Below are 16,044 nucleotides of genomic sequence, written 5' to 3'. Positions count from 1 at the left end.
GCTGGTCTTCTGGGGAAGGGGCCTGCTGTGCTGATTCTCAGGTGTGTGCACCTGGGGGAGCTGCCCCACCCTCTGTTGGGTGCCAGGCTCTGTGGGAGCTGTTTATCCTATGAGGCCCCTGCTCCCTGGCGCCCTGCTCAGTCCCAGGCACAAGGCGACACCAGGAGGAACAACAACAGTGGCGGTGGTCAGCTCTCCAGCTCTGGAGTCAGCTCTACCAGCAACTACTGCTGTCTCCCAGTCCACAGGGGCCTGGATGCTCTGGGGGTTGGGGGGCACTGATCTGCACAGCTCAGGGTCGATGGTGGCAGGAGCGTCCTTATTATCCTGTGTCCTCCCAGCCTCTGCCTGTCCCAAGGGGAGCGCCGGATCCTGGGCTATGTCCCCTGGCGCCCCGGGCTCCAGGGTCTGCGCCGCTGGAATCGTGCTCCCAGGCTGCACAGCCCCCTCTGCATAGAGCTGCTGCCTGAGCGGCCCCCGGGGCCCCACCGGGCACACTCCAGCCCTTTTTGTAGCTCCGCCCGTGGTGTGTGGCGCCCTCTCCCCTGGGCCACACTTCATCTGTTAGTAGCCCTGGGAACCTGGGGGCTCCTGCCCCTCCTGGGATCCTGCCCGAGTTCCCTGTGAGTGCCTTTCCGTCAGGGAAGATTGGTAAAGTTCCTGTTTCTCCGGGACTGGACTTCCCTGTCCTGGAGGCACTCGCTACCTGGCCTTAGCCCAGCTCCTCGTGGGGTGGGATGGGGGGAGGGCCTCCCTCTTGGATGCTGTTTTATTTATTTATTTTTTTCCGTCTTCCTACCTTGATAGAAGTGCAAACTCTTCTCACTGTAGCATTCCAGCTGTTCTCTCTTTAAATCTCAGGCCAAATTCGTAGGTTTTCAGGATGATTTGAAAGTTATCTAGGTAAGTTGGTGGAGATAGGTGACTTGGGGATCCTACTCTTCCGCCATCTTATATACTCTGGATTTAAACCTTTATAAGATATATATAATTTTGCAAATATTTTCTCCCACTCTAGGTGTTGTCTTTTCATTTGAGGGGTAATGTCCTTAGATATCCAAGTTTTTTATTTTAATGAAATCTCATTTACCTACTTTTTCCTTTGGGGCTGGTGCTATTGGTGTCATATCTAAGAATCCACTGCCAAATCTAAGGTTATGATGGCTTATCCCTATGTTTTCTTCTCAGAGCTTTATGGCTTTAGCTCTTAAATTTAGGTCATTGGTCCATTTTAAGTTAATTTTTATATGATGTGTGGCAGGGATCCAACTTCATTCTTTTGTATATGGAAATCCAGTTATCCCAAGCCTCATCTGTGAAAGAGTCTATTCTTTCCTACACTGAATGAACTTAACACTCTCAAAAAAATAAGTTGTCCATTGTAATAGTTTCCTAACAAAGTATCACAAGATGGCTTAAAACAACACAAATTTATCCTCTCATAGTCTGGACTCTAAAAATCCAAAATCAAGGAAATAAGATAGGGCCTTATTTCCTCTAACACTTGTGGAGAGGATCTTTTCTTTCCTTGCCTCTTCCAGGTTCTGGTGGACTCAGGTGTTCTTTGGTTTCTGGCAGCCTGTCATCTCCACTTTTGTTTTTACATAGCTGTTTTTCCTCTGGGTCTGTCTTTTCCTTTCCTTATGAGGACATCGAGTCAGATTAGATTAGTGTCCATCCTAATGACTTTATCTTGACTATTTCCAAATAAGGGCACATTTGCAGGTATGGAAGATTAATGCTTCAATACGTTTTTTAGGGGGACACAATTCAAACCAGATACAGCCACAGATATATATATATATATATATACAGAGGCTTATTTCTACACTCTATTCTATTCCACTTGTCTATATAGAGTCTGCCTTTATACAAGTCAGTATCACCAGCTTTGTAGTGTTTTGAAATCCTTTTCAGGATTGTTTTACCCTTTTTTTTTTAATTTTGCCAGACTTTGACAAGTTTTTACTTTGCCGAATTTAGCCAAACTCTTCAGAAACAAAACATCTTTTATTATCAGTCTTTATTATGGGTCACATTTTTCTGCTTCTTTACAAGACTGAATTTTTATTATATACCAGACACTGTAAATTTTGCCTTTTGGGAATGTTGGATATTTCTGTATTTCTATAAATATTCTTGAACTTTGTTATGGGACATAGTTAAGTTACTTGAAAAGAGTGTGACCCTTGGGTACTGCTTTTCAGATTTAGATGAAGGCAGAACTCAGTCTATGGTAAATTACTCGCTACTACTGAGGGGGTAGAGATCAATGCCTCATGAATTACGAAGTTTTGCAGTCTTGCTGTTAAGAGAGGCACCATTCCTGACCATGCTACTGCCCCGCACTGTCAACTCTATCCTTTTCTTTGCTTTTTTTCCCCCCTCTCTGGGTTATTTTCTTCACATATCTGTGCTAAACAATACTCTACAGAATACTGAAGGATTACCCCTGCCAAGTTCTTTTTCTGTGTACCTCTTTCCTCTCTGATGTCCTGTGAACTGGAACTACCTTGTTCTCCTTAGACTCACAGCTTTCTCCCTCCTCCTCAGAAATTGTCAGACAACTTCCATTTGTTATACATAGTCCAGGAATAGACACCATAACAGTCATGTCTCTTAATATTCTTATTTCCATCTAAGACGAGACTTATCCTGCAAGCTCCTTAACAATCATTCTCACATTTCTTGGCTGGTTGATTCAAATGCCACATAGAAAGCACCTCTTCACTCTCTGGTAAATGAGCTCCCCCTATTTGTGCCTAAGATAGGGTCTAATTCTATGAGGCCTTTATCCAAACATAATCAGTACTGCCTTTTTGTCAGTTGGCACTCTCAACACCTTATCTCACTGAGAACCACAAAAAATATCTGTACTACTCTATTCCTAGCACTTATGTTGTTTAATTAAGGTGTCATTGTATGCAACTTACTCATACACTACACTTAGTACATTCATATACTATACTCACATAGCTATATAGTGGCTTCAGTTTTATTGCCCCAGAACTGTAAAATAAGTTCCCTAATTTTAAAGTAAACATGTATAACTAACATATGTAAATTTGATTTTTCTAGGGATAACTCAGGGTTTCTCAATCTCAGCACTATAGATATTTAGGGCCAGATACCTCCTTGTTGTGTGTGTTTAGGGTGGGGAGAGAAATATGCTGTACACTATAGGATGCTTAATAGCACACGTGGCCTCTTGGCCTCTACCTACTAAATGTCAGCTGTGACCACATCCAACCTCCCACCACATTTAACAATCCGATATTGCCAAATGTCCTTTGGGGAGGTGGCAAGATCGTCCCAGCTGAGAACTACTAGGCTAACAGAATGAACATTTCTATCCTTAAGTATTTGTTTACAGTTTTTAACAACAGAAAAAGGAGGAAGAGTAAGGGGATAAGACTTAATTCCAAACTGACAGGAACCTGTTAAAATAACTAATTCTCAAAAAATCTGGAGATCCATTTTTCTGCTAATTACCTTACTCAAATACATTGTAAATGTTTTAAAAATAACTTCTTTTACATAATACAGTAAATACCATCAATCTTTAATTATGCTCAATCTACTGAAAGGTATCATAATGAACACCTTGAAAAGAAGCAGAGAAACTAATTTCCCTATCATTGAAGCATTCATGATTAAAATTCAGTTTTACTTCATGCTATGCTAATTTTATGAATTATTTACAAGTCTTAAAGTACATAATGTGAAACTTCTTACTTGAAAATAAACTTCTCTACTCTGAAATCTCATTTTTCAAAATATATTCTCCAAGACTTAAAGCTTATTTTTAGGCGATTCAAGAGGAAGAAAATTAATTAAACTGGTAGCTAGAGTTAAAAGAAGGAGAGCCAGAAAGTTCACATCTATGTAGTGTTATTCTCCAAAGGAACAGAAGAATATTTTATACCAGTTCCCGGTTTTGAGTAGACACATCTAGAAGTCTAATGCAATTACCTGCAACATGAGCTCACAGTCATCTCTTCCAACAAAAATCATTTCTCGTGGCAGCCTGTGGCGAGTGCCTCCACTGCTCACCAAAAACCAGGATGTTAAGCTCATTTTCTGCTTAGCTTCTAAGTCTCTGGCAAAACTACGTCATCCTGCAGAGATATTGAAGAAAAACATACATTCAGATATTTTTAGCTTTAGTATCTATTCACCAAACTTTTTAAAGTAGGCTTAAGAATAGAACTGCATTAATCATCTACTCCTAGCTAAGTAAACAGTCCAGAGGTCCTACAACATAATAGATTTACCAAATTCTCAGGAGTGTATTAAGTCCAAAGACTCAATATTAAGAGTTCAATTAAAAAGGAAGATATTAAATTAAATAGTCAACCAATTCACACTTATCACACTTCTGAAAGGCTTTGAGTACAGCTTATAAAGGTCTACAATTCTCAAGTAAATGATCATGATATTATGTTAACCTGAGTAAAAACGAACATTATACAAATAAATGTCTGATTTATAAATAATTTGAGAAAGACTAAGTTCAAATGTATATCTTTGATATCTGATTAAGAACTGTAAGTAAAAACCAAAGAAATTGTCAACGAAGCATAGACCACTGAAAGAACTTTTAAAAATATGCAATTGCAATTTCTCTGTCCTCACATGTCGCTTTCTTAGGACATTTTTCTAGAGGAGCAATTTTTTTCGTTTTTTGTTCTTGGAACCCATTACACTCTTTTGTTTTATTTTTTAAAAAATTTATTTGAGAGACAGAGAGCAAGAGCGAGAGAGAGCATGAATGGGGGAAAGGCAGAGAAAGGGAGAAGCAGACTACCCAGTGACCAGGGAGCCCATGCAGGGCTCGATCCCAGGACCCCAGGACCATGACCTGAAGGCAGATGCTTAACTGAGTCAACCACACACACCCCTCATTTCACTATTTTTTTAAAAAAAGAACCCCAAAGAGCATTTTGTTTATATGGGTTACATATGTCATTTACCATAAAAAGAAATGAAAACTGAGAAACGAAGATTTATTCATTTAAAAAAGAAGGCCTGCCTTCATTCAGATAATTAGAAAAGAGAAATTTAATAGTTTTCTCAAAGAACTGTAGTTTTTTCTTTGAAACTAGATCAAAACTTTGAAAGTTTCTTGAAGTTTACTTATAATAAGATATCTGAAACGTTTTATAGTATGCTACATGAAAATTCATCTTCAACTCTGAAGGAATCTTGTATTATAAATTCATCATTTGGAAAATATTGGTTCCCTGAGTTACACAGATCTTCCAAATGATGACACATTCATTTTATTATTTAAAAACATCCCATTCATTAATTTCACCACTCATCTCCTCAAAAAAGCCTTTAAGTGCTAGGTAGCTGTTAGGATCATGGTGGCAGAATCAAGTTTTCTAAAATCCTAATTTTCTCTTGAAACCTCAAATTTTATTGACAACAAAATACTACCATTTCTTTTTTTTTTTTTTTTTTTTTGAGATGACAGGCTTTGTTTGCAAAATACTCAAGTCTACAAAACCATAAATTTGTCCATCAGTCATTGTTTCAAGTAACAAGGTGCTCCATGAAACAAGTGGGTAGTGCAGTTCACAACTCAATGATACATATGCTTCCCATTGGGACAACCAGGTTCTTTGGTATACAACATAAGTGCTTTATATGTCCTTCCAATTACTTGTACAGAATATTAAAAAGATGTGACTCATTTTTACCACTTCATCAAAGACATTCTTAAGTGAAACTGGATTTTTTTTTTTTTTTAACTGCAGGTACATGGCAGTGAAGGATACAATTACTATTAGTATAGTTCGGCCTAGATCTATGCCAAGCAACGAGCAGCTTTACCCACTTTTCTTTTTATACTAGAAGTTCAAAAAAGGTAAATAATGTTTTGATGTTATTATGAAAATACTTTTAACCTCTTGAACCTTTGAAATGGTTTCAGAACTCCCAGAGGCCTGTGGATTGAGCTTTGAGAACCACTGTGCTACAGAAGGTGGCTATGTCATTTAGAACTTAAACTTTGGAGTCAGACTGACAGATCAAGAATCTGTCTTGTCTCTTGATTCCAACACTTTACTTTTTATTCAACATGACCTGGGGCAAGTTACTTCTCTCCTGCTCATTAGTTTATTCTTTCCTAAAATGGGGTAATGATAGTTAGTATCTACTCAATACTTTTTTCTTAGGAATCAAAAAACTATTTGTAAATATTTTTTCCAAGAAATGGCACATTGTGTTACAATTTAAATAGAAGCAAACTATACTACAGTGAACTGAAACATTCTGCAATAAGAACTGTATCTATACATTAAAGCAAAATCCTACAAAATGTAGAATTTTATGTCAAGGTAAAAATATTATGGATTATAAATTTATCAGCACATACAAGAAACACTGGGTTTCACTAAAACAGGCAAATAATATTCTGTAAAATCCAAACAATAGGGACTACTGGATGGCTCAGCAGTTGAGCGTCTGCTTTTGGCAGCTCAGGGCATGACTCGATCTGGAGATCGAGTCCCATGTCAGGCTCCCTGTGAGGAGCCTGCTTTCCCTCTGAACTATGTATCTGCCTCTTCTCTCTCTCTCCATGTCTCTCATGAATAAACAGACAAAATCTTAAAAAAAAAAAAAAAAAAAAAAAGCCTAAACAATCAAGTCTTGCTCCACTCTCAGCTTACCAATTGATATGGTCAATTTATTTGGATTTTTAAATCTTTCATCCACCTAACTCGGTGCTGGAAATGTTGTTAATCTTCCAACTGTCTAGTCTCTATCAAATTGGCTTTTAGCATTTCACATGTACATCCTGGCCAAGTCAACACAGAATCAAAAAAATTTTATGAAAGAAAAACCCTCCAATCTAAATACAGCATTTAAGTTGCATACTGTTTATAAACCAACTAAAGAACAATTTTGAAACATGATATTAATAAGCTATTATTTATATATTTATTTAAAGGGACTGGAAAACAAAAAACTACAATAAGACATGTTAAAAGGAAATGAAGTTAGTCTAAACACTGAAAACTAAAACAGCACAGCCAAACATGGTAATGGGAATACAACATTTTCAAAATCAAATTTTATGTGAACATTGTTTGTATGGTACAAAAACACTGTTTTAAGTATTTAGACAACATCAAATAGAATTATATTAATACACAAATATGTAATCTGTAATTCTATAATATGAATATACAAACAATAATTATAGTTTATCTCTGAACAACAGTTCGAACTGCATGAACCTGCTTATATGTGGATTTTTTGATACAGTATGATTACAATTTCTCTTCCTTATGATTTTCCTAATAACATTTTTCTTTTCTCTAGCTTACCTAATTCTAAGATTATAACACATAATACATGTAACATAACAATATGTGTTAACAGTTTGTTATTGGTAAGGCCTCTGGTCAACAGTAGGCTATCAGGAGTTACATTTTAGGGGAGTCAAAAGTTATACATGGATTTGCAACTGTGTAGGGCTTGGAACTCCTCTAACACCTGTATTGTTCAGGGGTCAACTACATATAATTACATAAAATATGAAAATAATGGATTTTAATATATTTTTTTGACTTTCACTGACACTTGAGATAAATAAGCGGATACATAATTTCTGAAACAAAATAAAAGTTATCTTCAAGATGAGGGGTATTTATTTACTGGAGTGGTACAACGGCCTTGAGACCTCTTCTAGCTTCTCAACAGCAGGTGGGAATGAGATATCACAAAAAAAGCTACTGCTTTTCCATTTTTACATAGGGCTCTCTCCTTATCTAAGACAGCTTTCTCACTGGTCCTTCAATTCCAATGATCTTTTTCTACTCATTGAGTAATATAAACACTCACACACAGATAAAACTGAAACCTGGTTGAGAGCTTCCTCAAAGATCAAGCTAGGTTTCAGCTCAGGATCCTCTAAGGGTTGGGGGAATAAGAAGCCTTTGGGTTTAACAATTGTAGAGAAATGCCCGAGGTGTTGACCAGATGTGATAGCAGTTACATTTCCTTGTACAGTTTCTGGATGAGCCAAGAAAACATGTGTTTTGGAGTAGACTTTCTGAATTAAAACCCCAGTCCCTCGTGCTAAGTGACTCAAAACCCCAAAAATGACAAAAATAACAACAAATGCTTCTCAATTTTTTTTTTAAATTTTTTTTTTATTTATTATTTATGTATTATAGTCACAGAGAGAGAGAGAGGCAGAGACACAGGCAGAGGGAGAAGCAGGCTCCATGCACCGGGAACCCGACGTGGGATTCGATCCCGAGTCTCCAGGATCGCGCCCTGGGCCAAAGGCAGGCGCCAAACCGCTGCGCCACCCAGGGATCCCAATGCTTCTCAATTTTAGATATATCTGTACAAAGAAAAAAAAACCCAAAGAGAGAATATCTAAAGACAAAATGAAACACAGATATGGTATCTTATAATACATGGCATATGGAAGGTACCCAATTAATGTTCATCTCCTTCTCTCCCTCTCCTCCTAATCTTTTCTGCCAAATAATACCCTAAAGTTGTAACTTGAGACTAGAACAGTATCAACCAAACAAGTAACATTTATTGAGTATTTTCTATGTCAATTCTCTAAAGTATTCACTTAAAGGACACTTCAGGATAAAAATTGTGACAATATAATGTAGCTCATGGATTAATCATAAAATTAAAAATGTTAGTCTTTATATTTCATTCATATTTCAATTCTAGAGAAGTAAGTTTAATGGATCATTTATTAAAATTCCTACAACACTTTCTCAAAGCATGAGCAGTCTTCATTGGGATCTAAAGTCTGATTGTACAGAGGATCATTGAGTTTTTTGAAGACTGCAGGCCCAGGCCCTCTTACATATTCAAATTATACCACAAACTATAACCTTTGCCCTGTGATTCTGCATTCTTCCAATCAGAGGTGGGGTATAATCTCCCACTCCTTAACTCTAGGCTCTGCCTTATAATTTGTTTTGGCCAACAGGATGACATCAGTATACGTGATCCAAATAGAGCCTAAAATGTGCTTGGGCAATTGGCTTGCCCTCTTGCACCTCTGCCATCACCAAAAACAAACAAACAAACAAACAAACAAACATGCCCTGGCTAGCCTATTTGTCCAAGATGAATGAGAGATATGTCAAACAGACATAGATCTAACATGTAACTTGAAATAGGGTGGTCAGTATATCATCCAACCTCCAGCTAAACAACAGATATACGAGCAAAAAATGAAAATGTTGTTTGAAGTCCCTAACAGATGTGAGCTGATTTGCTTCACCACTGACTATAATGCACATGGAATATAATTTACTAAAATACAGTATCTTTCCGTAAGTACATTCAGTCCAATACTTTCACTTGAGTATCTTTAGAATTTACAAATGAAATGTTTTCATTGTCTCTTTTCCCAATTTACTCTTTTCTTGATGGTAACATTTATTTGTATAATTAAATATAAGGCTGCTATATATATCACAGAACTAAAAATTAGAGGTAAAGCTCTCAGCTTATTGTAACAAAGAACCAATAATTGGAAAATCCAGCAGTGGTAGAAAATGCAAGCTCCCTTTCTTTGGGTGGGGAGGCAATATCCTTAGTTTACTTTTTTCCCCTATGGAGTTCAGTTTACTACAGGAGACTACTCCCATATCCCTCACTAATGGGCAATAAACACACTGCTGATATTGTAAGAGCTAAACAAAGAAGTGGTTTAGGGGGTTTCACTGCTCTAGTTGCAGTTTCTACATATTAATCTCCTTGGCTAAGCAAAGCACTTCTACTCTAGTAAGCAATTTAATTCCTAAGCTTAGGAATATCAAAAAAATGTGTTAACAGGAAGCTCCAGGAATCCACTTCTCCACATAAACGACTATTGAACTCCTAATAACTATATGAAGTAACTGTTTGGGGGCTCTGGTGTCTAGCCAAACAACTGCTAAACTTCAGTATTTTGCATGGTAGCACGTACCATCCCCATTTCCTATTCCAAAAGCTCCAAGAAGTAGCTTGTGGATATCCTCCTGAATTTCTAGCATGACTCACTGGAGAGGATATATAATAAAGACTTTCTCATCAAAATATTGGATTGTGTGCTCTGGCTGCTGATTGATACTTTTTATCATGAGCCTTCGTGCTGGCCATCATTGCTTCAACTCCTAAAAGCTGAAGCATCTTTTAAGGAATTTGGAGAGTCAAGTGTGCATGTTTCTTTGTTTCTTTCCCTTTTGGGAATCAGGTATTTAAGGAAATCCTTATGAAGTCACTGGCTGACCACAGAGATAACAAAAAAGAAATTTTAGTGACCACACACAACAAGGAATACACACCTTGCAAACACAGTTTCAAAGAGTAACATACAGTTGGCTTCAGCATTCAACAAGGGATATTCAGCAATCCCTAAGTAGTGGGATAATTAAATTTCCAGATTTATCACAATATAATACTTTAATATCCAGTCTGGTTCTCAAACTATAGAGAGAGCAAGCAACAGGAAAACTCACTTGTGGGGGGGGGGGGGGGGGGAATGGACAGAAACCATCCCTGGGGAAGCCCAGACATTTTAATTATTAGTCAAAGGTAATAAATCAACTGCCTTACATGTGTTATGTGACAAAGAACTAAGGGAAATCAGCAAAATGATCTATGAGAAAGCCAAGATCATAATAGGAAGATACAAATAATATAAAATGAAAGGTCACTACGGAAGTTCAATAGCAGATTTCAGCAAAAAGAAGAAATGATCAGCAAATCTGAAGGTAAGAAAACTTGAAATATCTAGTGCGACAGAAAAAAAAAAGAGTAATATAAACAGAGCCTGAGGGATCTGTAGTATATTGTCAAATGTAGCCACACATACATTATAGGAGTCCCAGAAGAAGAAGAGACAGAGAAAGGGGAAGAAATGACAAAAAACTTGCCAAGTCTGAGGAAAGATATAAACACATCCAAGAAGCTCAACAAACTCCAAGCAGGATAAATTCACTCAGATCCAGACTCAGCCATATTATACTCAAACTGCCAAAACTGAAAGAAAAAGACCATTTTGAAAACATCAAGAGAAGACACTTGTCATGTATCCCTAATAAGATTAATGGCTGATTTCTCCTCATAAGCCATGGAAGTGAGAAAGCAGTGGGATGGCATATTTATAAAGTCTAAGGTTAAAAACTGTCAACCAAGAATTCTGTATCTAATAAAACTAAATCTTATAAATGAATCACAATTAAGACTTTCCAGTTAAGCAAAAGCTGACAGTTCATTACCAGTATACTGACCTACAGAAAAATGCAAAAGAAAGACTTTCAGGCTGATATGAAAAGACACTAGACAGTAACTAGAAGCCATGAGAAAAATTAAAGACAACAAAAGTAAAATAAATATGTAGGTAAATATAAATCCAAGATGATTGTTCTTCTGATATGATTTGCAGCTTTTCTCTTTTTCCAGTATGATTTAATAGGCAAATACATACAACAAAACTTATAAAGCGGGATGCCTGAGTGGCTCAGTGGTTGAGCATCTGCTTTTGGCTCAGGGCGTGATCCTGGGGTCCTGGGATCGAGTCCTGCATCGGGTTCTCTGCAGGGAGCCTGCTTCTCCCTCTGCCTGTGTCTCTGCCTCTCTCTCTCTCTCTCTCTCTCTCTCTGTTTCTCATGAATAAATAAATAAAATCTTACAAAAAGAAAACTTATAAAGCTATGTCAATAGGAATACAATATATGAAATGTAATCTGTGACAAATATAAAATAACACAGGAGGGAGGGAGATGTACAGAAGCAAAGTGTTTGTATACTCTTAAAATTAAGTTGGTACTACTGAAATTAGGTTATTATAAATTTAAGATGTTATTTGTAATCCTCAAGGTAACCACTAAGAAAATAACTAAAAAAACACACAGGAAAGGAAATCTAATGACACATTAGCAAAAAATCAACTAAGTACAAAAAACATGCAGTAGTGGAGAAATGGAGGAATAACAACAACAAAAAACTTAAAAGAATGTAAAAAATAGGTGACAGAAGTAAATTCTTCAGAAATCATATTAAACACATATGTATTAAACTCTCCTATAAAAAGGCAGAAAAAGGAGGTCAGATACAATTGCAAGATCTGTTGGGGTGCCTGGGTAGCAGCTGGTTGAGCATCCGACTTTTGGTTTCAGTTCAGGTCATGATCACAGCGTTGAGATGGAGTTCTCAGTTGAGCTCTACACTCAGCAGGAAGTCTGCTTGAGATTCTCTCCTTCTCCCTCTGTCCCTCCCCTCCCTCCAGCTTGCCCTCACTTTGAATCTTCAAAACAAATAAGATCTCTCTATACACTGCCTACAAGAGTTTCTATAGATACAAGGACACAAAGAGGTTAAAACGTTGAAAAAAGATATTCCATGCAAATTTTAACTCCCCAAAAAGTAGAAGTGGCTGTATTACTATCAGAAAAAATAAATTTCAAAGAAAGATTATAAGAAACAAAAGAGGACATTACATATTGATAGAAGATTCAACATAGCAACACATAAAAAATGTAAACATATATGTACCTAACAACAGAGGCTCAAAAGATACAAAGCAAAAATGAACAGAATTTTAAAAGTGGACAGTTGAACAATAATAGTAAGAAACTTCAACACCCCATTTTTAACAATGAAACAAAAACTAGACAGAAGATCAATAAACAGAGGACTTGACAGCACTACAAACCAATATACCTAACAGACATATATAAAATGCTCAATTCAACTACAGCAGAATCCTATTTTTTTCAAGTACACAAAGCACATTCTCCAGGACAGCCCATTATGTTAGACCAGAAACAACTTAATTTCAAGAGTGAAAAGTGCAAAACTACTTTTCCAATCACAATAGAAGGAAATCAGAAATCAGTAACAGAAATGAAAACAGGAATATTCTCAATAGGTGGAACTTAACACACTGTCAACAAGAACATAACATACCAAAACTTATAGGACTGTACAAAAGCAGTATTAAGAGGGAAATTTACTGCTGTGAATGTATATATTTAAAAAGAAATATCTTAGACTAAGAACTTGTTATTAACTATTAATCATCTGTAATTCTTAACACCTTAAGGAATGAGAAAAGAGGAAACGAAACACAAAGCTACCTGAAGGAAGAAAATCATAAAGAATAAAAATAAATGAAATAAGAGCATTAAAAAATAAAAGAAAAATCAATAAAAGTTATTTCTTTGAAAGAAGACTCAAATCTCAAATCCCTAAAATCTGAAATAAAAATGGTGACATTGCTAATTTTGATACATAAAAAAGGATTGTAAGAACATTACAAACTGGTGTAAGCAAAAAACTGGATAACCTAAATGAAATTGACTAATTCTAGAAACACACAACCAAACCAAGTTAAATCATGAAAATACAGAAAAATAGAATGGACTTATAGTATGAAGACTGAATCAGTAATAAATGCCCAACAAAGAACAGTCAAGGACCAGATGTCTTCACTGGTAAGTTCTACCTAACAGGTAAAAAGGAATTAACACCAATCCTTGTCAAAGTCTTCCAAAAACTTGAAAAGATATCCTAATTCATTCTATGAAATCAGTATTACCTGATACCACAGACATAAAAACTTACTAGTAAAGTTTCAGGGATTAGACCAATTATGTATTTCATGATTGATGGGTCAGCACACACCCATGTTCTTATATTCACTTGTCTCATTGGATTTTTTCATTCTCTTATGACTGCTTCTTTTACCCATTGGTTGTTTCAACAAATGATGCTGGGAAAACTGGATATTTACCTGCAAAAGAATGGAGTTGGCCTCTCACTTGACCACATGTGAAAGTTAACTCAAAATGGATCAAAGACCCAAACATAGGAGCTAACACTGTATAAAATTCTAACAAGAAAAAAAGAAGGGGATTTGCATGACCCTTGTATTAGGTAATGGTTTCTTACAGATGACACTGAAGCACAGGGTACAAAAGAAAAAACAGATAAATCAAACTTTATCAACATTTAAAACTTTTGTGCATCAAAAGACACTACCAAAAAACAGTGAAAGGAATGGAAGAAATATTTGAAAATCGTTTATCTGATAAGGGATTAGTGCCCAGAATATTAATCATTAGAAAAATGCAAATGAAAACCACAATGACATACCATTTCACATCCATTAGGATGTATGATCTATTATCAAAAAATGAAAACTAGTGTTGATGAGGATGTGGAGAAACTGGAACACTTGTGTGTTGCTGGTAGGGATATAAGTGCAGCTGCTGTGGTTTCTTGAAAAGTCAAACAGAGGGGCACTTGGGTGGCTCAGTCAGTTTAGCATCTGACTCTTGGTTTTGGCTCTGGTAGTGGCTCAGTGATGGGATGGAGCTCTCATCTGTCTCCTTGCTCAGCGCGGAACCCTGCTTTTTTCCTCTCCCTCTGCTTTGCGCTACCCGCCCCCCGTCTCTCATTAAAAACAAAACTAAACAAAACAAATTATGATTTTCCATATCATCCAGCAGTTTCACTCCTAGGTATATACTTAAAAGAATGGAAATGTATGGAGTAACAGATACCTATATACCAGTGTTCACTGCAGCATTGTTCACAAAAGCTAAAAAGGAGAAATAACTCAAGTGCCCATCAGGATGAGTAAATAAAATACGATTTGCACATTCAATGAAATATTATTCCATCATAAAAAGAAATCAAATCTTAACATGTTACAACATGGATGAACTTCATCACATTATGCTCAGTGAAATAAGCCAGACACAAAGGGCAAATATCATATGATCCACTATCATGAGGTACCTAAAACAGGCAAATTCATGTAGATATAAGGTAGAACTGAGGTTACAAGAACTGGGGAAAGAAGGAGTTACTGTTTAACAGGTGCAGAGTTTTTGTTTAGAATGACGAGAAAGTTCTAGAAACAGACAGTAGTATGTTATACACTGTGAATGGCAATTAATGTCACTGAATTTTATGCCTAAAAATGGTAAATTTTATATATATTTTTGAAGATTTTATTTATTTATTCATGAGAGACACAGAGAGAGAGGCAGAGACACAGGTAGAGGGAGAAGCAGGCTCCCTGCAGGGAGCCCAACATGGGGCTCGATCCCAGAACCTGGGATCACACCTGAGCTGAAGGCAGATGTTCAACCGCTGAGCCACCCAGGTATCTCGGTAAATTTTATATTCTGTGTATTTAACCACAATATTTTAAAAATGTAATTGGAGGGGAAAAAAGCCACTTGAGCCCTCTCTCTGCCTTGAATCACTGTTTTTAAATTGGAGACATAGTGAATCCTTATTTTGCTTAGTTTTGTACTTGTTTCTGATTGCCTTTAGAACAAGTTGTTCTGGACATTCAAGTTTTCCCTTAAAGCAAGGATTGGCTAACTTTGGCCTTCTGCTATTTTTGTGAAGAAAGTCTTTTTTTTTTTTTTAAGATACTTTTAACTTATTATCTGAGAGAAAGCACACATGTGCATGTGAGTGGGGCGGGGGGGGGGGGGGAGGAACAGAGGGAAGGGTAGAGAATCTCAAGCAGACTCCACACTAAGCATGAATCCTGACATGGGGCTCAATCTCATGACCCTGAGATCATGACCTGAGCCAAAATCAGGAGTCGGACACTTAACCAAATGAGCCACTCTGTGAATAAAGATTTGTAGGAACATAGACGTTTGCATTTAAACAGCCAAGCTGAGATGTGATACAGATCATATGACCTATAAAGCCTAAAATATTTACTTTTTGGCCCTTCACAGTAAAGGTTTGCCACCCCTGCCTTAAAGGACTAATACTAGTTTTTAGCTTTCCCATGTTGGATGAAAACACTTTATTTTACTTTATTTTTTAAGTAGGCTCCACTGGGTGTGGGGCCCACTGCAGTACTTGAACTCACAATCCTGAGATCAAGACCTGGGCTGAAATCAAGAGTCATACACTTAACTGATTTGAGCTACTCAGGTACCCCCAAAATACTTTAAATTATATTTCACATTTATCTATTTCTTACAACTGAAAACTGAACACTGTATTTAGTGGGTCGTGATTATTACT

General features: G+C 36.8%; 1 protein-coding gene across 36 annotated transcripts in view; it reads right to left on the bottom strand.

Annotated features, from left to right (window-relative positions):
- The window catches only part of CEP170 (centrosomal protein 170), a 129,423-nt gene that overhangs the window by 94,862 nt on the left and 18,517 nt on the right, over positions 1–16,044 (bottom strand). For all 36 annotated transcript variants that reach the window (XM_026003388.2, XM_026003396.2, XM_026003391.2 and 33 more), the window contains exon 2: positions 3,973–4,118. In XM_026003388.2, coding sequence (XP_025859173.1) covers positions 3,973–4,077 — 105 coding nt within the window. In that variant the 5' untranslated portion in view covers positions 4,078–4,118. The remainder of the gene's footprint in view (positions 1–3,972; positions 4,119–16,044) is intronic.

Source organism: Vulpes vulpes, chromosome 13 (assembly GCF_048418805.1).
Source record: "Vulpes vulpes isolate BD-2025 chromosome 13, VulVul3, whole genome shotgun sequence".
Classification (NCBI taxonomy): Eukaryota; Metazoa; Chordata; class Mammalia; order Carnivora; family Canidae; genus Vulpes; species Vulpes vulpes.
This window is presented reverse-complemented; position numbering and strand designations above follow the sequence as displayed.